This window comes from Myotis lucifugus, unplaced genomic scaffold (assembly GCF_000147115.1).
Source record: "Myotis lucifugus unplaced genomic scaffold, Myoluc2.0 scaffold_1, whole genome shotgun sequence".
Lineage (NCBI taxonomy): Eukaryota > Metazoa > Chordata > Mammalia > Chiroptera > Vespertilionidae > Myotis > Myotis lucifugus.
The window spans coordinates 6,081,434-6,104,440 of NW_005871049.1; the positions used below are offsets into that span (position 1 = coordinate 6,081,434).

A 23,007-nucleotide genomic window follows, 5' to 3' on the forward strand; every position below is an offset into this window, starting at 1 on the left:
TTAAGCAGTTCTGGACCAAACGAGATCAATTTTATGAGTATTAAGCAACCAACATCCCTCATTTTTAATTCAAATACCAATGTGACAAAATAACAAGGGTCAGAAATTAAAATGCACGTTAAAGATTAGACACCTTCGATTCTTTGCTGCTTTCTGATTACATACCTGTATTGGTGCATCTCCTTGTTTTTGAATTTCTTAAATTTCTTGCTTCCAAGAACTTAAGTTAAAATAAAATGATCTTGAAATTATATGAACCCACCCAGAGTGTAGATGTTAAAAATGTAATTAAAGGTGGAAATCTAGGTAATGGATGCTTTAAAGTGTTGTGATTTTTTCCCCCCTGAAACAAGCATTTATGGCTTAGTCTTAGAAGGACACTCACATTAAAAGCGATTACCTTTTATATTTGGTAGGATGAAGCCATTGTTATTTAATACCAGTTTATAGAAGCAATATTTAGTGAAGTTACCAAATTGTTTAGTATTAACAATATGGCATCCAAGTCATTTTTCTTTTCTCCAACCATTATTAAAATAATTTATGTACACAGTGACTCTGACTCTAGTCATTAATGTAAAATAACTTCAGGCAATTTAGTTGCTATTAGCTTATAATAACTTTTTTTTTAAAGAAAACTACCACAGCCCTAACCGGTTTGGCTCAGTGGATAGAGCATTGGCCTGCAGACTGAAAGGTCCCAGGTTCGATTCTGGTCAAGGGCATGTACCTTGGTTGCAGGCACATCCCCAGTAGGAGGTGTGCAGGAGGCAGCTGATCGATGTTTCTCTTTCATCGATGTTTCAAACTCTATCTCTCTCCCTTCTTCTCTGTAAAAAATCAATAAAATATATTTTAAAAAAATAACTAACTAAAAACTACCACATTTGATTTCTCAATTTCTTTTTTTTTTCAATACAAAGAGTGACCAGTGCAATGCAGAAAATCATAATCAAGTGTGATGTGTCTATAAAAATTATTAACTGAGTTGTGCATGTAACAGACACTAGCTTTAATGAATGGACATGAGAATGGTTTGTGATTTTATGTTGGTAACATTCTAGGAATATATACTTGGCATACAATCTTGATTCACAAACATCTATAAAAATGCTTACTACGGCAGTATCAAAGTATATCAACATTTTCTATGTATGCAGTGGGCATCTTCATACTAGTGATCAAACAAATGACAATTGATAATAAATGCAATTCATTTTGGATGTCAGTGCACATTGTCAAGAAGATATGTAATTAAAATAAACATATAATCTACTTACTCCTTTAACCATGAGTTTTGCACATCTGATGTTTAATTTTCACATATTGGATTTCACTGACCCACTGGCGGTTTGTAGACAGGTCATCAGAGTCACAGAAACTTGCTTGGCAATAATGGTTTTTGAGTAAATTGGCAAATTTTTCAAAATCAAATGTTACTCGCCCTAACCGGTTTGGCTCAGTGGATAGAGCATTGGCCTGTGGACTCAAGGGTCCCAGGTTTGATTCCGGTCAAGGGCATGTACCTTGGTTGCGGGCACATACCCAGTAGGGAGTATGCAGGAGGCAGCTGATCAATGCTTCTCTCTCATCAATGTTTCTAACTCTCTATCCCTCTCCATTGCTCTCTGTAAAAAATCAATAAAATATATTAAAAAAAAAAATCAAATGTTACTGATTCTGAAAACTAAAATATGGTAAACTCGTAATGCAGGACTTAGGGGCACCAACCCCCTGGTGTATTTGAAAATCCACATATAACTTTTGACTCCCCTCTCTATCACAGATTGGTTCCAGGACCCCCTATGAATGCCAAAATCCACAGATGCTCAATTGGGGTAGAACAATGCATACAGTTGGCTCTCCGTATTTGAGGATTCCCAACCGCAATGGACAGTACTGGTTTTGATCCCCAGTTGGTTGAATATGAGGATGCAAAACCCAGGGACAGAGGGCATGGTTTATATATACTGGGAGGTGGGGGGGGGATCCATGTTTTTCAAGGGTCAACTGTAGTAGTTCATTTTGGAATTGTCAGAGTTTTATATTAGTTTTATATTAGAAGAGAACTAGGAATAAATGAATTTGAAGTCTAGAAATTTTCAATAGGCAAAGAGAGGAGCTCCCTTCTCCAGAGTCTCATAACAGCTCCTCTGTTTAAGAATTGCTATTCCTGCCCTGACTGGTTTGGCTCAGTGGATAGAGCGTCGGCCTGCGGACTGGGGGGTCCCGGGTTCGATTCCAGTCAGGGGCGTGTACCTTGGTTGCGGGCACATCCCCAGTAGGGGGTGTGCAGGAGGCATCTGATCGGTGTTTCTAACTCTCTATCCCTCTCCTTTCCTCTCTGTAGGAAAATCAATAAAATATATATTTAAAAAAAAAAAAAGAATTGCTATTCCTGAAAAAAAAATGTATCAAATAACTTAGCATGTTGAGATAAGAAAATGATTGAGGACCCATGGTCTAGATTAGAGCATTTGGTCCTTAATCTTATAGGGGTTGAATAATGCATGAAAACTTGAAGGATAATGGACCCTCAATCGAGAAAAATGTTTAAATCCCCATGCACGTTAAACTTTCCAATGAGATGCAATCAAATATTTCTAAAGTGAAGAAGGCTGACCCTGGCCAGGCAGCTCAGATGGTTAGGGTATCAACCTGATAGGCCAAGGTTGTGGGTTTGATCCCTGGTCATGTCACATACAAGAATCAACCAATGACTACATAAATAAGTAGAACAAAAAATCAATGTTTCTCTCTAAAAAAAAAAATTTTTTTTTAAGCTGAACAATTGACAATTCATTCCTAGTCATCGTATCCTGAGTTTGGGATTTTGCATTTTTTTTAAACCTCAGTTCCTAATAATTAAATAGGAAAGAAATTATAATCTTCCAGAGGTGAAGAAAGAATGTCTGTTGATTGTAAGGTGAAAAAAATAGGGGGATATTGGGATAAACAGTGAGCTTTAATATGATAATAGAGCAATTTACCAGGAAGATAATAACTGTGAAACAACAGCCTCTAAATATATAAAGCTATTAACAGTTACAAGAGAAGTTTAGGTCCACAATGACAGTGATAACTGATAGTAGGCAATCCTATATAATAAAATCCTAATATGCCAATCGACCGAACAGTGGAACAACCGGTCGCTATGACACGCGCTGTCACTATGACACGCACTGGGGAGCAGACACTCAACACAGGAGCTGCCCCCTGGTGGTCAGTGCACTCCCACAGAGGAAGCGCCACTCAGCCAGAAGCTGGGCTCAGGGCTGCCAGGCTCACGGCTGGTGAGTGCAGCGGTGGTGGCGGGAGCCCCTCCCGCCTCTGCTGCAGGCTAAGGACCCCTCAGGGATGTCCAACTGCTGGCTTAGGCCCACTGAGAGTGGGCCTAAACTGGCAGTCGGACATCCCCAAAGGGGTCCCAGACTGTGAGAGGGCACAGGCCGGGCTGAGGGACGACCCCCCCCCCTCAACCCCCATGCACGAATGTCATGCAACTGTTTAGTTAGGTTAAACTTTTTAAAGTACACACAGAATATTTATAAAAACTGATATATCATAGACCACAAAGCAAATCTCAATAAGTACCAAATATTCATACAGATTTTTAGACAACAGTGCAATAAGATTAGATGTCACCTATCAAAGAAGCCCCAACGAAATTTCCTTATGCCCATATGCTTGAATTGACCAAATTAACTTCCAGAAATGTCAAATCATGCTAAAAATTAGAAAATTTGACTACTAATGGAGTAATGTAAACTTATTTTAAATTGCAAATGCACACCCTTAAATCTCAATCCCTTTTAGATCTGCTTTTTTTCTCATTGCAATTCACAAGAATGCACATAAGTGCTTAATAATCTTTAAATAAAAAGCTGATTATAAAACTTGGTAATGTGCAACTGAAGAACTATTTTAGAAGTTTATATACTTTAATACATATACTTAAAATGAAGGTTACAGATTAAATGACCTAATCACCCCAGTAAACAGAAAGACAACAGCAAAATAAACACAAAGAAATTGGAAGGACCCAGCCAGTGTGGCTCAGTGGTTGAGCATTGACCTATGAACCAGAAGGTTACTGTTCGATTCTTGGTCAGGGCATGTACCCAGGTTGTGGGCTCGATCCCCGGTAGGGGGCATGGGGGAGGCAGCCGATCAGTGATTCTTATCATTGATGTTTCTACCTCTCTCCCTCTTCCCTCCTCTCTGAAATCAAAAATACATTTTAAAAATGGAAGGAAGAAGAAAAAGAGCATAAATTAATAGCAAATGAAATAAAGAATAAACAAAATCGAACCCCTATCTGAAAATATTTTTCAAAAACAGATGCCTCTAGCCCTAGCCAGTTTGCCTCAGTGGATAGAGCATTGGCTTGGGGACTGAAGGGTCCAGGGTTGATTTCGATCAAGGGCATATGCGTGGGTTGTGGGCTCGATCCCCAGTAGGGGGTGTGCAGGAGGTAGCTGATCAATGATTCTCATCACTGATGTTTCCATCTCTCCCTCTCCCTTCCTCTCTGAAATCAATACAAATATATTTTTAAAAAATCACCATATCCTCTAATATTAAAAACACACACATACAAAGATGCCTCTAAGTAGTTGATCAAGGAAAATAAATACATAAGCATTAAAGAAACTGATTTTGAGTTTTCAAATATCCATTAAAAATACAATTCCAGATAGTTTTTCATATATTCTAGGAATAAACTAAGTCCTTCCTAACTTTAATGTTTCGGATATTAGGGGAAAAAACATTTCCTAATGCCTTTTTATAAAGCCCATTTCACAGTACACTTTTTTTGTTAATCCTCACCTGAGGATATGTTTTTGTTGATTTTAGAGAAGGGAGAGAGAAACCTCGATTGGTTGTCTCCTGTGCATGCCCTGATGGGACTGAATCCTGAACCTATGTATGTGCCCTGACAGGGGATCAAATTAGCAACCTTTTGGTGTACGGGACAACTCTCCAACCAACTGAGCCACCAAGCCAGGGCCACAGCATATTCTTGATGCCATACCAGGGAAGAATATTATGAGGAATACAATTACTTTTTCAAACTCACTCATGAACATAAATGCAACAAATGACAAATTTTATAAAGTCCTAGCAAAATGAATTCTTAAATATATTAAAAACATACTACCAAATTAATTTTATCCAAAGGATGCAAGAGTGATTTAGTGTTAGAAAATGTCATTCCCCACATTAACAGATTAAGGGAGGAAAAAATACATGATTATCTTAACAGATGCTGAAAAACCATTTTCTCATGATTTTAAAAAAGTAATCTTGCCAGGCTGGTGTTGCTCAGTGGTTGAGCATTGACTCATGAACCAAGAGGTCACCAGTTTGATTCCTGGGCAGGGTACATGCCCAGCTTGCAGGCTTGATCCCCAGTAGGGGCATGCAGGAGGCAGCCAATCAATGTTTCTCATCGATGTTTCTATCTCTCTATCCTTTCCCTTCTCTCTCTAAAATCAATAAAACATGTTAAGAAATAATAATCTTACACTACTCCTTAGTCCAAGCCACCATCATCTCTCACCTACATTATTGCATTAGTGTATATATTAACTGGTCTTCCTAACATTTATACCCAACACAGGACTCAAATTGATCCTTTTAACAGGTGCATCAGACCTAGCCAGTTTGGCTCAGTGGATAGAGCATCTGCCCGTGGACCAAAGAGTCCCGGGTTTGATTCTAATCAAGGGCACATACTTCGGCTGCAGGCCCATTTAGGGAGGTAACCAATTGATGTGCTTTTCTCAAATAGATGTTTCTCTGTCTGTGTCTCCCCCTTTCCTTCCCCACTCTCTAAAAATCAGTAAAAACATATCCTTGGGTAAGATTTAAAAAAAAAAAAAAAGTTACCTTCCAAAAGAGAAAGCACTAGGACCAAATGGGTTCTCTGATGGACTCCACCAAATATTTAAGAAATTATACCAAATCTCTACAACCTCCTTCAGAAAACAGAAGCGGCCAGATGCAAGAGATGCATAAGGCAAGATATGAGGAAAGGGTGTGCAGCTTCCATGCCTTCTTTAGGCATTCCACTCTCCCCAAAGGTCACGTGTTCACCAACCCAGAAGCTCTCTGAACCCCATTCTTCTGGGGTTTTATGGAGACTTCATTACATAGGTATGATTCATTAAATCATTAGCCATTGTTAATGGATTCAACCTCCAACCCCTCTCCCCTCCCAGGAGCTCTGGGGGTAGGAGTAAAAGTTCCAACTACTAATCGCATGGCAATCAACCCGCATTCTTAGGTGTGTTCCAAAAGTATCCTTATAGACAGATACCTTCAAGCTAAGTGATGAGAACTTAGGATATTTAAATGGTCTTGGGAGCTGTAAGCCAGGAACTATGGATGAAGACCAAATATATATGAGAAATTTGAATATATTTTGGTCATCTGAATGATTAAATATATATATATATATATATCTTTTTCTTTTTTTATATTTTTTATTGATTTCAAAGAGGAAGGGGGAGGGAAAGAGAGAAACATCAATGATGAGAGAGAATCATTGATCGGCTGCCTCCTGCACACCCCCCACTGGGGGTCAAGCCCGCAACTGAGGCGTGTGCCCTTGATCGGAATCGAACCCGGGACCTTTCAGTCCACAGACTGATGCTCTATTCACTGAGTCAAACCAGCTAGGGCCAAATATATATTTCTTATAAATTACAATAGTAACGTTCAGCCCCTGGTCTTCAAACACAGATCCCCTACAGCAAAACAATCACATAAGTCAAAAGATACTGGCACATTAGTAGAATCTCATTCATCTTTAATAACTATCCAGTTCATCTTATGGAAATTTCTCCCAGGACGACGCCTCTCAGTTTTGAAGGCCTTCATTTGATCTTGTCCGGTTCCCAAAGTAGGAGTGATCTCAGCAATATGTGGCTTTCAGGCATTTAGTATAATTGAGCTACGAAACAAGCCTCTTTCGACGTGTTAATACTGGCTTTTCCTTATTACATAACCCATGTTTTCATTCCCTTACCCTCAGCTACTATTCCCCTTCTCTCCAAACGTTTCCACCTTTGGCCCCTGTGGTCGAGACTGCAGGCAGCAATGCTAATCGAGCAGTTCTGCCCCTCAGTCCATTCTTCATATGTAAGGTTACATAGATGCAGAACTAGTGGGCTATATGACTGACAATCTGCACACCTACTATGAATGGAATAAAGGATAAATACTCCCCCCTCCACGATGACAGTGAATTATACCTATTTCTGGAAAGTCAATAGCAAAAGCGAATCTAATTGAAAGATTGGACTCTGAAACCAACTGCTCAAATATCATATAACCTTTCAGGAATGATTTCAGAAATGAAGGGGAGAAGTTGACTTTTCACTGAAAAGATATTTTGCGGTTTTTGTTTGTTTGTTTACAGCTTGTAGGCAATGTTAAACAATGTTTAGAAACAGAGTATCTGCCCTGGATGGTGTGGCTCAGTTGGTTGGAGCCTTGTCCCACACATTGAAAGGAGGCGGGTTCGGTTCCCTGTCAAGGCACATACCCAGGTTGCGGATTTGATGCCCTGGCATGTACACTGCTTTTCTCATACCGATTTATCCGTCTCTCTCACCATTCCTCTCTCTAAAATCAATTTTTTTTTAAAAAAGTGGATCAGCCCACCTTTTGATCAATACATCATTACATGTGTAACAGCTCAAGTTCTTATACAAATGAATTATTACACTTAAGAGGAATTTACCAAAAGAATAGGGTTCACTTTCTTAAAGCACAGAACACATTCGTTACAGTTATGGAAAGTATGGAGTAAACATAGAGATATAAAGGGCGTTTAAGCCAGGTAAGGTTTTTCCTCCCCAAGTGCTGTCCTGCCAAGTTTAGCCTCCCGCACACCACATACTGGGGATCGCACCATGACCTCCTGGTTCATAGGTCTATGCTCAACCACTGAGCCACGCCCACAGGGCAACATTTGTACCTTTTAAATAGTCTTAAAACCCTTACAGACTTGGAGTAGTTTTCAGACCCTCAGGTGAGTAACGGACAGGTGGACATGTCTCACAGGTCAGGCTAGCTTTCCCACAGGTCGCGCACGGTCTCCCCAGGGCAGGACTGCCAACACCTCCCGCACCCGCGGCCTTCAGCCCAGCACTTCCGGCCCGCCAGGGAAAGCCAATTACGCATGCGCGCCCGGGCGCAGCCTATCCGGAGCCTCCGCCTCGTTACGTCACCGCTAGCCTTGCCCGGACGTCAACCGGCGGGAGTTTTTCAAAATGGGAGCGAGGAGGCGCCGCCCAGGCCTCGGAAGGCGCACGGGAGACCTTTCGGTGGCTGTGCTGTCGTCGCCAGGAGTGGCGGCCTAGAGAGCCGAGCCTGATGGGCGCCAAGAACTGCTGGTTGCTTGGAGCGTTGCCTCGAAGGGACCGCAAGAAGGGCGCTGATCCCGGGAGCCCAGGCCGTGGCCTGGAAATATGGCGACTTGCATCGGGGAGAAGATCGAGGTGAAAAGACTAGCGGTCCTCGGCGGGGCGGGACCCGAGACCTCTGCAGGCAGGGGACCCGGCGAAGCTAACGGCTGCGGGGTGGGCGTCCAGGTGCCTTGGGAGGGTCCCAACCGCCCGGCCCTGCTGTTTGGGGGCGGAGCGGCCCGCCCCTCCGAGCCGGGGGTGGCGGCCCAGGTGCGTCGCTCGCGGCCCCGCCCTTCTCTCCCTGGACTCCGCGGCTTCGGGTCTGCGGTCCCGCCGGGGCTGCCGCGCTGGAACGGGCATCTCCAGGGGGATGGCGGTTACCTCTGGCGGGAGCCGCGGCGGGAGCCCTGGCCCCCCCGGCTTAGCTGGGCGTGGGAGGAGGGTGCGGAGGCCGCACTGAGGTTGAGGAACCAGAGCATCAGGCTACTCGACCCGGAGCCCAGCCTGGGAGCGCAGGGAGCCCCGCGAGGCGTCGACATGCTTTCCAGCCCAGACACCCGCTGCATCGAGGTGTAACACCTGCTCGAATTTTGAGTGCAAATTCCCCTCTCGATCCATTTTAACTCCTTTATCGAGCCCCTTCCTTAATACTCCTGTGAGTCATCACACATATTCTTTCACTTTTAAGGATTTTAAAGTTGGAAATCTGCTTGGTAAAGGATCATTTGCTGGTGTCTACAGAGCTGAGTCCATTCACACGGGTTTGGAAGTTGCAATCAAAATGGTAAGATTATATTGATCAACTTCTCACCTCTCCTAGAGAAGTGTAGTACTTGAGATGTCAGAAACTCCTTACCTGACAGTCTTTTCTTTGAGTGTGATGTAAAGAACCTATTGCTTAGGTAGAAGAAAATAGCCCACATCCAGCAGTTGAATTTAAGGATAACTTAGAAGGTCCTTGATCATGATTAAATAGTTGTTTTATCTTCATTAATGTCAGTAGACCTAGTATCTGTTCCAATTATACATACGTGGAGTCATTGGTAGAATTCAAAGAACAAATAATGATTTGTTTTAATAAGAGTACACTTGTGCATAGTTCTGTATTACACTGACAACCTAAAATGCTCTTCTTGACTGTTAGAATGAGTAATATAAGCAATTAAGAATCCCTTATCTAAACCACTAGGGGAGTTTTGCTTTAAAGCTTGGTTAAATTGTTATTATAGATACGATAGTCGTGCTATTCTTTAAGTTGTGAGAAGGTATTAGACTGCACTGGGCAAACTTTTCTGAATGTTCACACTCTGCTATGCAATCTGCTAAATGCAAGGGGAAGATAGACAACAGTAAATTGATCTCATAAAGAAGTGGGTAAAAGGAATTCAGAATATTTTAAAGTGTTCGTTCTCTTTTCAAAGTTAACTTTAGACTACTTCATGTTTGAAAGTTTATCATCAATATCTATACCTCTCATGTTATTTTTAGATAGATAAGAAAGCCATGTACAAAGCTGGAATGGTACAGAGAGTCCAAAATGAGGTGAAAATACATTGCCAATTGAAACATCCTTCTATCTTGGAGGTAAAATACAATTTTATAAAATTCGCCAAGGACATTGAATTTTTGTATATTATAATTTATTGTGCTCTTTTAAATTTCAGCTGTATAACTATTTTGAAGATAGCAATTATGTGTACCTGGTATTAGAAATGTGCCATAATGGAGAAATGAACAGGTATCTAAAGAACAGAAGGAAACCATTCTCAGAAAATGAAGGTAGGCTGCTGCTTTTTTTTTCTTTTTTAGTAGATATAAATTTTACTTTTTGTGGTTTTGAAGACTGTTGCATTACAAAAGAACTGTTTTAATTGTTACTTTGGGCTACAAAAGGAGATTCCCCACCCCTAATTGTAAGAGCCATTAATTCCTATAAAATAGGGGTCCTCAAACTACGGCCCGAGGGCCACATGCAGCCCACCGAAAACATTTGTTTTTTTACTTCAAAATAAGATATGTGCAGTGTGCATAGGAATTTGTTCATAGTTTTTTTTAAAACTATAGTCCAGCCCTCCAATGGTCTGAGGGACAGTGAACTGGCCCCTGTTTAAAAAGTTTGAGGACCCCTGCTATAAAATATCCAAGCATTACAGAAGTAAAGTAAATGGAGAAATTTGTTATTTTCCAAAAATTACACTTTAAATCTGTAGCAATTTAGTATGTATCCTTTTAAATCTGTAAAAAGCTCTTTAGAGCCCTAGCCGGTTTGGCTCAGAGGATAGAGTGTCGGCCTGTGGACTGAAGGGTCCTAGGTTCAATTCTGGTTGAGGGCACATGCCTGGGTTGCAGGCTCCATCCCCAGTAGGGGGAATGCAGGAAGCAGCCGATCAATGATTCTCTCTCATCATTGATGTTTCTATCTCTCTCTGCCTCTCCCTTTCTCTCTGAAATCAATAAAAATATATTTTAAAAAATAAAAAGCTCTTTAGAATGCTGTTGATGACTATAAAATAACTTCTAAGTCAAGCACAAAATAACTATTGAAGCAACTTACATAGAAAATATCAAACATAAATAGAGAGAGTAGTATAATGAGCCCCCATGAAGTTAAACCATTCAACCTTTAAAACTATCAACTTGTGGTCAAATTGTTTCATTCGTATCCTTATTCCCCCAGGTTCCTAGAGTATTTGAAGCAAATCATAGACTTTTTAATACATATATATACATATACTAGAAGCCCGTTGCACAAAGATTCGCGCATTAGGCCTTCCTTCTTCCCCTGGCTGCCGGCACTGGTTTTCCTCCGGCACCCGGGACCCAGGCCTTTGGTCTGGCCGCAGCAGAGAAGCCAAGCCTCTTCAGTCTTCACTCCGCGCCTGTGTATGCACATTAACCGCCATCTTTGTTTGGTTAATTTGCATACTCATCTGATTGGCTGGTGGGCATAGTGGAGTGACACCAGTTTGCATGTTTCTCTTTTATTAGTGTGTGTATGTATGTATATATCCTATATAATAAATGGCTAATATGCAAATTGTCCACTCGGGAGTTGGACCGACCAGGAGTTCGACTGCCCACTATGACGTGCGCTGACCACCAGGGAGCAGTGCGGAATGAAGGAAGGCCCAGCAACCGGAGAGAAGGAAGGCCCCAATCGGCCCTGATCACCAGCCAGGCCTAGGGACCCTACCTGTGCATGAATTTCGTGCACTGGGCCTCTAGTGTGTGTGTGTGTGTATATATACACATATATATACATATATATATATATATATATATATATATATATATATCATTAAAAGATACAGACCTAAGAAAAATAACCACAAAATTATTATCACATCTAATAATTTCTTACTAACAAATACATAATCAGTTTCAACTTTCCCAGTTTCTTATAAATAACTTTTTACAGTTCAGTTCAGGTTCACATGTAAGGTCCATATATCATCTCACAAAACATTGTTTTCATATTGTCTTGCCCTGCTAACACATTGCAGGTAAACTAAGAAACGTGGTTGCTGATAGACTTTTTATACATTCAAATCTATATAACCTATTTGAAAAACAATTTGACCATATGTACTAGGAGTTATAGAAATGTTCATATCTTTTGACTTAACCCTTTACGGTCCAATGTTATTTTTGGAATTCAAACAGTCTGGTCCAAATTAATTGACGGGATTGAATGTTGAACTTTCTAATGTTCTTATTGCTTGATGTTGGTCCTGCTCCTAGCGCCTGGTCTGTCGAGTCAGCCTCGAGGTTGGACCGAAAAGGGTTAAAATAAGGACATAATTCAAATTGTAAATAAACCCATACAAATATTCATGGTGATTAATGTATTTTTCATAATACTGTGTAAAAAAAGGCCTTTTTATTTACTTATTTTTAAGATTTTTGTTGTTGTTAATCCTCACCCGAGGATATTTTTTCCATTGATTTTTAGATAGAGTAGAAGTGAGGGAGGAGGCAGTTAGAGAGAGAGAGAGAAACAGAAACATCAGTGTGATAGAAACATACATCATATGTCCTGGCTGGGGCCAGGGATGAAATCTATTACCCAAGTACATGCCCTTGACTGGGAATTGAACCTGAGAACCTTTGGTCCATGGGCCAATGCTCTAAACTACTAAGCAACTGGCCAGGGCTAAAGATTTTTTTATTTCCAGAGAGGAAGAGAGAGAGAAACATCAATGTGAGAGCAAGATATCAATTGGCTGCCTCCTGCACCAATTTCCTATAGGGAATCGAGCCGGCAACCCAGCCATGTGCCCATCCTGTAAACAAACCAGCAACCTTTCAGTGCACGGGATGATGCCCAACCAACTGAGCCACAAGGGCCAGGGCAAGGCCTTTTTTAAATAAGACAAACGTGTAAAAACAATGAAGGAAAATAATTATTATATTACTTAAAATTAAGAATGTGTATGGCAGAAGAGTCTGCTAACAAATTTAAATGACAAAGATTGGAAGAAAATATTTGTCAACTATATGCCTGTCAAATTAATATTAAAAATATAAGGCATGCCTAAAAAAAGGTAAATGGGGGATATAAGCAGACTGTCTACAGAAGAGAAAATACAAATGGCCATTAAATATGAAAAGATGCTTAAACTCAATGGGAATCATAAGAATGCCAACTAAAAGAGTACCATTTTTTTTACTCATTGGATTGAGACTGCCTAATATTAACAGGGATATGCATAAAAATACAGCCTTTATGGAGCAATTTGGCAAGGTATTATGATATGAAATTTAACCCTTCAGTACGGTGATTTTACTTTTTGAATTTACCATGGAGAAACACCCCATGATATGCACAAGAAAACAAGCATGTACAAGAATGTCTATTGGCCTATGTTTTGTAATCTTGAAATTATAGAAGTGACCCAAATTTTCATCAGTAGTTATTAAATAAAAATAAGATCTATGTGTACTGACAGAAATATCTCCAAGAAATATTGTGAAGTGGAAGAGAAAGTAATGAAACTACATTTTTTAAAATATATTTTATTGATTTTTCACAGAGAGGAAGGGAGAGGGATAGAGAGTCAGAAACATCAATGAGAGAGAAACATCGATCAGCTGCCTCTTGCACACCCCCCACTGGGGATGTGCCCGCAAACAAGGTACATGCCCCCGGCCGGAATCAAACCTGGGACCCTTCAGTCCGCAGGCCGACGCTCTATCCACCGAGCCAAACCGGTTAGGGCTGAAACTACATTTTTATACCATTTTTATATTTAAAAAGCAATTATTACAACATATTTTTGTTGATGTAAGCACAAGCATGAAAATATATACAAACTGTTGATGATTGCATTTTGGTAGGGTTTGGGGGACATCAGTGGACCTTTCACTTTTCTTTTTTTTAACAAGAATGTATTTATTGTTTGTTCATTATAAAATTTTTCTCTTAATTGTTAGAGACTTTTGGTTAACCTATTTACTTCCAAATGCTAATAAAATTAAGCTTCCCTTAACAGCATACAGAAAACTCATCAGTTAGAAAGGACAAAGATTAAATAAAAGGCGTGCCTAATAGTCTTAAAGGGAATTAAAGAATATTATGAAATTATCAGAGTGTTATTTGTTTGGTAAAAATAAAACTAAGCTGCAAGCCAGTGTCCTAATTTTAATATTCTGGCATGTGTACTTGGATTTCATAATGTATTTTAAATACTTAATGCTACAGTTTTTCTAAGTCATAGGTTTTATGTTTTGCATTCTAACAGCTCGACACTTTATGCACCAGATCATCACAGGAATGTTGTATCTCCATTCTCATGGAATACTACACCGGGACCTCACACTTTCTAATCTCTTACTTACGCGTAATATGAACATCAAGATTGCCGATTTTGGGCTGGCAACTCAATTGAAAATGCCACATGAAAAGCACTATACGTTATGTGGAACTCCTAATTACATTTCACCAGAAATTGCAACTCGAAGTGCGCATGGACTTGAATCTGACATTTGGTCATTGGGCTGTATGTTTTATACATTACTTATTGGGAGACCACCTTTTGACACTGACACAGTCAAGAACACATTGAATAAAGTAGTATTGGCAGATTATGAAATGCCAACTTTTTTGTCAGGAGAGGCCAAGGACCTTATTCACCAGTTACTTCGTAGAAACCCAGCAGATCGTTTAAGCCTGTCTTCAGTATTAGACCATCCTTTTATGTCCCGAAATTCTCCAACAAAAAGTAGGGATTTAGGAACTTCAGAAGATTCAATTGATAGTGGACATGCCACAATTTCTACTGCAATGACAGCTTCCTCCAGTACCAGTATAAGTGGTAGTTTGTTTGACAGAAGAAGACTTTTGATTGGCCAGCCTCTCCCAAATAAAATGACTGTATTTCCAAAGAATAAAAATTCAAGTGATTTTTCTTCTTCAGAAGATGGAAGCAGTTTTTACACTCATTGGGGAAATCAAGAACAAGAAACCATTAATAGTGGAAGGGGAAGAGTAATCCATGATGCAGAAGAAAGGCCACATTCTCGATACCTTCGTAGAGCCCATTCCTCTGATAGATCTGGCACTTCTAATAGTCAATCTCGAGCAAACACATGTACAATGGAACGATGTCACTCGGTAGAAATGCTTTCAAAATCCAAAAGATCAGGAGGAGATGAAAATGAAGAAAGATACTCACCCACAAATAGCAATGTCAATATTTTTCACTTTAAGGAAAAGATATCCAATAGTTCTGGATCTTTGGAAAGACCTGCTAACAATCAAGCACTGTAAGAATAATTTAATCAAAAGCTTTTACTTTTTGAATAAACATTGTGTTAGTATTAATTTGCCATTAATGAAGCTGCCTCTAACTAAAGGGATTTACTTTTTTCTAACATTGTCAGATATTCTTTGGGATCTTCTTAACTATGATTTCTATTTCTTATTAGGAAGAGAATCAGAATGATGATTTTGAATTGTAGTTAAGAATCTTTTTTAATATGAATATATGTGCTCATGAATGTATTTGTAGAGTATATTTAATACTTGGGAATTTTTAGTTTTGTTTATATGAAGCAGGTCTAGTGCAAAAGTATATATTAAACATGTTTAGTCTCTAAAGTACTTTATTAGTAACTATAAACACACACACAGAGAAGCTGAGCCTAAGTGACGAGTAATCGTATTGTTGACTGCTTCTCACATGAAGACTAGATTTTTAGTGACTCCAGTGTTTACTTTTTTATTTTTATGATCTTTATGCTTACATCAGAATAAGGCAATAGCCATATAGAAACATAGTTACAGTGCCATGGGGATTTTGGCATGGGAGTTTAGCTTAGAGACAATTTAGTTATGCAGATATTGGTTTCTACAGTTATTCTAAAATCTTCAGTTATTCAAGTAAGAGATCTCCCTTATCAAGTATCTTGAAAACCTATTACCTGATAATTTTGTATTAATTAATGGGAATATTTTTTTCTTTGTTTAGCTCAAATCACCTTTGTCCAGGAAAAACTCCTTTTCCATTTCCAGACCAGACATCTCAGCTTGAAGTGGTGCAACAGTGGTTTGGAAATCTGCAAAAAATTGGTGAGTTTTTAGTGGACAATTAATAAAAAATTGACAAGTGGACACTTAGCAAGCATTGCCATTTCTTTTTGGGTTTTTATAAAATCATTTTCAATAAACTATAATAATAAAAGCATAATATGCTAATTAGACTGGACAGCTGAACAGCCTTCCGGACATCATTCCGGATGTCCTTCCTGACGAAGCCATCCCGGGGCTTTGGCAGAGGCAATTAGGGGCAATCAGTCAGGCAGGCAGGCTAGTGGTTAGGGGCAGTGAGGCAGGCAGGCAGAGGTGGTTAGGGGAGATCAGGCAGGCAGTTAGGGGCGATCAGGCAGTCAGGCAGAGGTGGTTAGGGATGATTAGGCAGGTGGGTAGTTAGGGGTGAGCAGGCAGGCAGGCAGGTGAGCGGTTAGGAGCCATCGGTCCTGGGTTGTGAGAGGGATGTCTGATTGCCAGTTTTGGGCCTAAACCAGCAGTTGGACATCCCCTGAGGGGTCCCGGATTGCAAGAGGGTGCAGGCCAGGCTGAGGGACACCACCACCCCCCCACCACCACCATGCATGAATTTCGTGCACCGGGCCACATAGTAATAACTTTTAACTATTGATTTTGAGTATTTATGTCAGCCACTATTCTTAATGCTTATTATATATTATTAACTTCTCATAAGAAAACACAAAAGGATGGTACTATAGCCTTGTCTTAGGAAGGATGAGGAATTTGTGGTGCACAGGGCATAATTTGCCAATCTACCCTGCCCAAAGAAGAGATAGGAGCAGGATTCCCACCCAAGCACTGTGGCTCAGAGAGTTGACAACCTCTCTGTTCTTACAGCCTCTCTATAATTAGCACCACTATCAGTAACTATAAAATATTCAAGAGGATTTACCTTATTTTTAAGTAGAAGCTGATGTGGACATCATGGTGTACCAGTGGGACCTCACATACACTAAATTACACAGCTACTAAAAACATAAACTTTTTTTTAAAGCTTATTTATTGATTTTAGAGGGAGAGGAAGAGAGAGAAACATGAATTTGTTGTTCCACTTATGTATGCATTCATTGGTTGCTTCTTTTTTTTTTTTTTGACTGAAAAGATGCCCAATTTATTTTATGTTTTAAAGATGCAAAGCAAAACAGAACACTATTTTACAGGCCACAACTGCCAAAAACCACACAAGTTGAAAATTGGTTGCTTCTTGTATGTGCCCTGACCGGGAATCAAACCTGCAACCTTGGAGTACTGGGACTACGTTCTAATTAACTGAGCTACCCGGCCAAGGCCAAACCTAAACATTTTTAAAACAGCTGGGTTTGAAAGTTAAACATTTCTCTTTAATGAAATTGACAGAGTCACAGATGGTAGATTGGAAAATAATGATGTATATAAGACAGAATAAAAAAGAAACATACGGAGAGGAGGGGATTATTTTTTACTAAGTATTATGTTACCTCACACAAAGAGTGCATAATATGGCTGTAATTTTAAGCAGAGAATTGTTGTGTCACCTCAAGACTATTTTTTTTTCTTTTTAAAATGTTATTTTCAAGAGCCCAAGAGAGTTAACTTTCTCATATGTATTTGTTGAAGATGATAATTGAAATTTATATTTTTTAAACTATAAAAGTGCTGTGTACTTAATCTTGTAGTTAACCTTCTATTGCACTTATAGATACTTTTATTTAGTAGCATGGACATATCTGAGATGATATATTTGAGATTATTATTACATTTATAATCTAGTAGGGCTGCTACAATTTTAAAGTACAATATTGGATATAAAATATTTCTGTCATAATAGGAGTAGAGGGGGAAAGCACTAAAACATAATTAGGGGAAAAGTTGCGATACAGATTTTTAGAGTTTAGCATTTGAAAAATTGTCTTACTGCATTTTATATTATCTAATTTTCATGGCTTTAAAAAGTAATGAAAACCATGTGAAATATAAATGTGTAAAGTTCAATAACTTTTTTAAAAATGTGGATGCAAATACATTTATAATTTAAAAATATTAAAGCTATGTCATATATTGCATTTTTTTTACTTCTAGTTGCATATTTTGTAGGTAAAAATGGACTAGAGACGATGGCTTCAAGAGAATAAATTTGCATATTAGATGGAATGATAACCTGGGAAATTCTCTCATTTCTGTATTTGTTGCAGTATTGGCAGTTGCTTATTTTAGAATTAGTAGGTGACTCTAGGTCAGCCGTGGGCAAACTACGGCCCGCGGGCCGGATCCAGCCCGTTTGAAATGAATAAAACTAAAAAAAAAAAAAGACCGTACCCTTTTATGTAATGATGTTTACTTTGAATTTATATTAGTTCACACAAACACTCCATCCATGCTTTTGTTCTGGCCCTCCGGTCCAGTTTAAGAACCCATTGTGGCCCTCGAGTCAAAAAGTTTGCCCACCCCTGCTCTAGGTGCTTAGTTTTTGCTTTGATTGAAAAATTAATTTCACATTAATCATATTAATCTTTTTTAGTATTAAGAATACTAAAGATATTCCTTTGCAATATGGCTTTAAATGTTCTTTAAAGTCACTATTTTATTATGTCACATCTTATTTGTTAGAAAAATAATGAACATTTTTGTTGCTAGATTTCTTTTGTTCCTCAAAAAAATAACATCTAGCCTGGCTGGTATGGCCCAGTGGTTGAGGGTCAACCCATGAACCAGTCAGGACACATGCCCAGGTTGCAGGCTCAATCCCCAGTAAGGGGGAGTGCAGGAGATAGCCAATCAATGATTCTTTCTCATCATTGATGTTTCTATCTCTCTCTCTCTCTCTCTCTCTCTGAAAAGCAATACAAACATAAAAAAACAATAACAACAAACATCTGTTATAAGCAGCATGACTTGTTATGTAAGCTTGGTGTGTGTGTTTTTTTTAATTATTTCACTCAATTGCTTTAATCTCTGTATGTTACAGCTCATTTAAGAGAAACTACTGAGCACAAAAGCCTTAGCTCAAACAGAGATTTCCAGGACCATTCAGATTTGCAAGACACGTCAAGAAATGCCTGGACCGATTTAAGAGGCAAAAAGAGCCCTGGGGTTTCTGATAATGCACATTCTGCAAAACAGCTGAACACCATGAAACATATAACTGCATTTCCTAATAAACCTGAGATAATTCCACAAGAATCTATTTTTGGCTTAGAACCTGTTTCTGAACAAAGCAAGACGAAGGATATGGAGCCACCATTGGGTTTTCAGAAACGTACATTACGAAGCATTACATCTCCTTTGACAGCTTACAGATTAAAACCAATCAGACAGAAAACCAAAAAGGCTGTGGTATGTCTATTATTTTTTAAATTTATTATGTAATATTTCCTTATGTAAATTGGTTTTTGGTATCAAATATGATGGGCTTTTTTAGTTTTCTATAAAGTTCCTGTACTTCTGATAAGTGAATAATAAGCTGATTTAAAAGAAAAGAGGTGAGGTGTTTATGGAAAAAATGGCTTTTGTTTCTTCTGGCTACTTTAAAAATGGTGAATTGATACTGATACATTTTAAATTATTGATAATGAGAAACATTTCAAAATAATACCAGCTAGATATTATGTTACATATTCATTCACAATTCCAATCACTAAATATTTAATATATTACCTTTTGCTTTTGTTTTTGCATATAATCCAGACTCAAAAAGGTAAACTAGAAAATATAACTTTTTTTTTAACATCTGAAACTATTTAAAAGAAAAGGAAAATGCACAAATTAAGTTTAAGAGTTTTAAAAAATATCAATTGTGATTTGGGAATGATTTTTGTTTTTTAATTACATCTTCATCCTGTTTTCCCGTTTTCTGTTGCCTTTGTTTGGCATACTATTGTCTTTTCAAAGTCCTCAGTCTCCACCCTACCTTCTGCTTTCTTTCTTTCTGCTCACTGGCTATCATTTCACACTTCTTTATACCTTCTTATCCTTGCTCCTTATGTTTCAGCTGTGCTCAAATACACTTCCAGTCCAGACTGTTGCAGTGAAGCAGTTATTTTATCTTCACTTTGATTTGTTTTTCTGCCATGGTTAAGTACTTCTCTCTTAAGTATTATATATGTCAGTGCTGTTCTAGTAAACAAGATAGTTCTTACTGATTTTGGTTTTGTTTTTAGGTGAGCATACTTGATTCAGAGGAGGTATGTGTGGAGCTTCTAAAGGAGCATTCATGTCAGGAATATGTGAAAGAAGTTCTTCATGTATCTAGTGATGGAAATATGGTAATGTGGATCTACTTTATTATCTTGCAGCTTTATCACTTAAGTATTTAGCCTTCTAATCCATTGTATAATGATGTCTTTAAAAAATGTTTTTAAATTAGTTTTCCTGATAAAGATAGTGTCTCTGGAATTTAAGAACTAGAATAGCATACTACATATGTTTAAATAAATTAGTGTGGATTTAAAAATAATTATAACCAATGTCCTGGCCACTGTGGTTCAGTTGGTTGGGCGTTGTCCGGGACACAAAAGTTCTCGGGCTTGATTCCCACTGAGGGGTGTGCATGGGGCAGCCAATCGATGTTTTTCTCTCTCTTTCTCTCTCTCCCGCCGTCTTCATCTCTCTCTCTCAAATCAATAAAAACATATTTTAAAATAATAGTTATTATAACTAGTAACAAAATCTAAACTTTAGGCCTAAGGTTAAAAAAGCAAAAAAAAACTTACTTTTAGAGCATATTTAGCATCCTCTCTAATAAAGAGTTAATATGCTAATTGGCTGGCCTGCCCTCAAAGATGGCGGTGCCCAGTCCCCTCAGCCCCGCCAGGGCGGCAGGCGGGCCCGGCCGCTCCACATACCTGCCTCCAGAGACCCCCAGTCTCCTCAGCCCCAGGGCTGGCTGAGGCTTGCACTGCCGGCTGTGGCAGCAGCAGAGGTGTGATGGGGGCGTCACCTTCCCCTGATCACCAGGTCGTCTCCTGCCCCTGAGGGCTCCCGGACTGTGAGAGGGGGCAGGCTGGGCTGAGGGACCCCACCCTCTAGTGCATGAATTTTCATGCATCAGGCCTCAATTTTTAATAAAATATTTAACTAGAGGCCTGATGTACGAAGATCGTGCATGGGTAGGGTCCCAAGGCCTGGCCAGCGATCAGGGCCGATTTGTGGGGCGACCCACTGGCACCTGCCTTGGCCGGCCTGGCACTGCCTGCTCGCTGGCCCCATCCCCCACCACCGCTGCTGGTCACCTCCCTCTGCAGGGTGATCAGCGGCCTATCGGGTGGAGGGAGGGCCCTCTGGCACCTGCCTTGGCTGGCCTGGGGCCTGCGGGCTGGAGGCAGTTCCTGGTCAGTGCGCATCATAGGGACTGGTCGTTCCACCAATCGGTTGATTTGCATATTAGGCTGTTATTATATCGAATATTACATGTGAGCTCTTTTCATAATTTTTAAATATAGTGCTCTAACTTAATGGCATACAATTAGAATTCTTAAAAAATATTTTGGCAGATCACTATTTATTATCCAAATGATGGAAGAGGTTTCCCTCTTGCTGATAGACCGCCTTCACCTACTGATAATATCAGTAGGTACAGCTTTGACAATTTACCAGGTATGTAAATTTATCAGGGAACAAATCTAGATAATGGACTTTTATATGTATAAACTCTATACATGGTTATCATAGAGTTTAATATTTGGTTGTAATATTTGGTGAGATAGGATGTATCTTATTACTCCAATGTTTATTCCTGTTCTGTGTAATAATGGTAAAAACAAACTCTGGGATATTTGTGTTGAATCATGTTAAAAATTCAACATGAAGTATACAGTTTTTTGCTTTTGAAATAATGACTGCATTACATAAATGTTCATTTATAATTGTGGTTGAACAAGTTTGACTCCCAGTTCAGCTCCTACACGTGGATTAGGGAATTACGTACTGAGTAGTAAGACTTCACTGAGGTGACAATTAGAAACAAACAAGAAAATCTGTGTAACTTTACTCTTATTAGAAATCAAAGTAGGTATACTAGTATACCAGTAAATACTATAAATAACCATAGCTACAGGAAGCTGTAAAAATGTATTTGTGTAAGGTAGAACCATAAAACTGCTCTAAGAACACAAAAAGAGCTATATTTCTTTCTGAAAAACATTTGATTCTGATATCAGAAGTCTTTTCATTTCACTTACAAAAATTTTCTGGAATTATTGCCTTATTTATAAAAAGGAGGTGATTCAAAGAAAGCATTTTAAGATAATCATAATACCAGTTATCAGGTTTTATGTATTTCTTGGGGGTTTTACTAAACTATCTTTAGTTTTTATTGAAATAATAGATGTATATCTCTAAAAATATTTTTATTTTGGTACTGGGATTACTAACCTATCAACTTGAATTTTTGAGGTAGAGTAGAAATGAATATTAAATGTTTATGTAATTTACATGTCAAGTCAAAATTGTATTCTCTTATGATAGATAATTTTTTTCTCTTTTGCTCCCTAGAGAAGTACTGGCGAAAATATCAATATGCTTCCAGATTTGTACAGCTTGTAAGATCTAAATCTCCAAAAATCACTTATTTTACAAAATATGCTAAATGCATCTTAATGGAGAATTCTCCTTGTGCTGATTTTGAGGTTTGGTTTTATGATGGTGAGTACCATTTAAAAATGATAACTTTGGCCCTCGCCGTTTTGGCTCAGTGGATAGAGCGTTGGCCTGCAGACTGAAGGGTCCCAGGTTCGATTCCGGTCAAGGTCATGTACCTTGATTGAGGGCTCATCCCCAGTAGGGTGTTTGCAGGAAGCAGCTGATCGATGTCTCTCTCTCATTGATGTTTCTAACTCTCTATCCCTCTCCCTTCCTCTCTGTAAAAAATCAATACAGTATATTTTTAAAAAATAAAAATAAAAATGGTAACTTTGGGGGCCATTTTCTCAATCCATTAAGATTTTGTTTCCCAGCAATTGTCAATAGTTTGGCTTAAGTAAACAAAAAAATTCTCAAATAAATAAATTAATTAAAATGGTAATATTTCCCCTTTTAGTGTGGTGTTTTATTCAAACAGTAATTTTT

General features: G+C 38.9%; 1 protein-coding gene across 2 annotated transcripts in view; it reads left to right on the plus strand.

Annotated features, from left to right (window-relative positions):
- Positions 1–8,273: 8,273 nt before the first annotated feature.
- Positions 8,274–23,007, plus strand: part of PLK4 (polo like kinase 4) — a 21,420-nt gene continuing 6,686 nt past the window's right edge. The window contains exons 1-10 of one of the 2 annotated variants that reach the window (XM_006081669.3): positions 8,274–8,510; positions 9,106–9,201; positions 9,906–10,001; positions 10,082–10,196; positions 14,159–15,182; positions 15,887–15,987; positions 18,911–19,278; positions 20,103–20,207; positions 21,435–21,537; positions 22,435–22,584. In XM_006081669.3, the coding sequence (XP_006081731.1) occupies positions 8,481–8,510; positions 9,106–9,201; positions 9,906–10,001; positions 10,082–10,196; positions 14,159–15,182; positions 15,887–15,987; positions 18,911–19,278; positions 20,103–20,207; positions 21,435–21,537; positions 22,435–22,584 (2,188 nt within the window). In that variant the 5' untranslated portion in view covers positions 8,274–8,480. Of the gene's footprint in view, positions 8,511–9,105; positions 9,202–9,905; positions 10,002–10,081; positions 10,197–14,158; positions 15,183–15,886; positions 15,988–18,910; positions 19,279–20,102; positions 20,208–21,434; positions 21,538–22,434; positions 22,585–23,007 lie in introns of those variants that run through there. The other variant, XM_023754203.1, reaches the window with a different exon arrangement.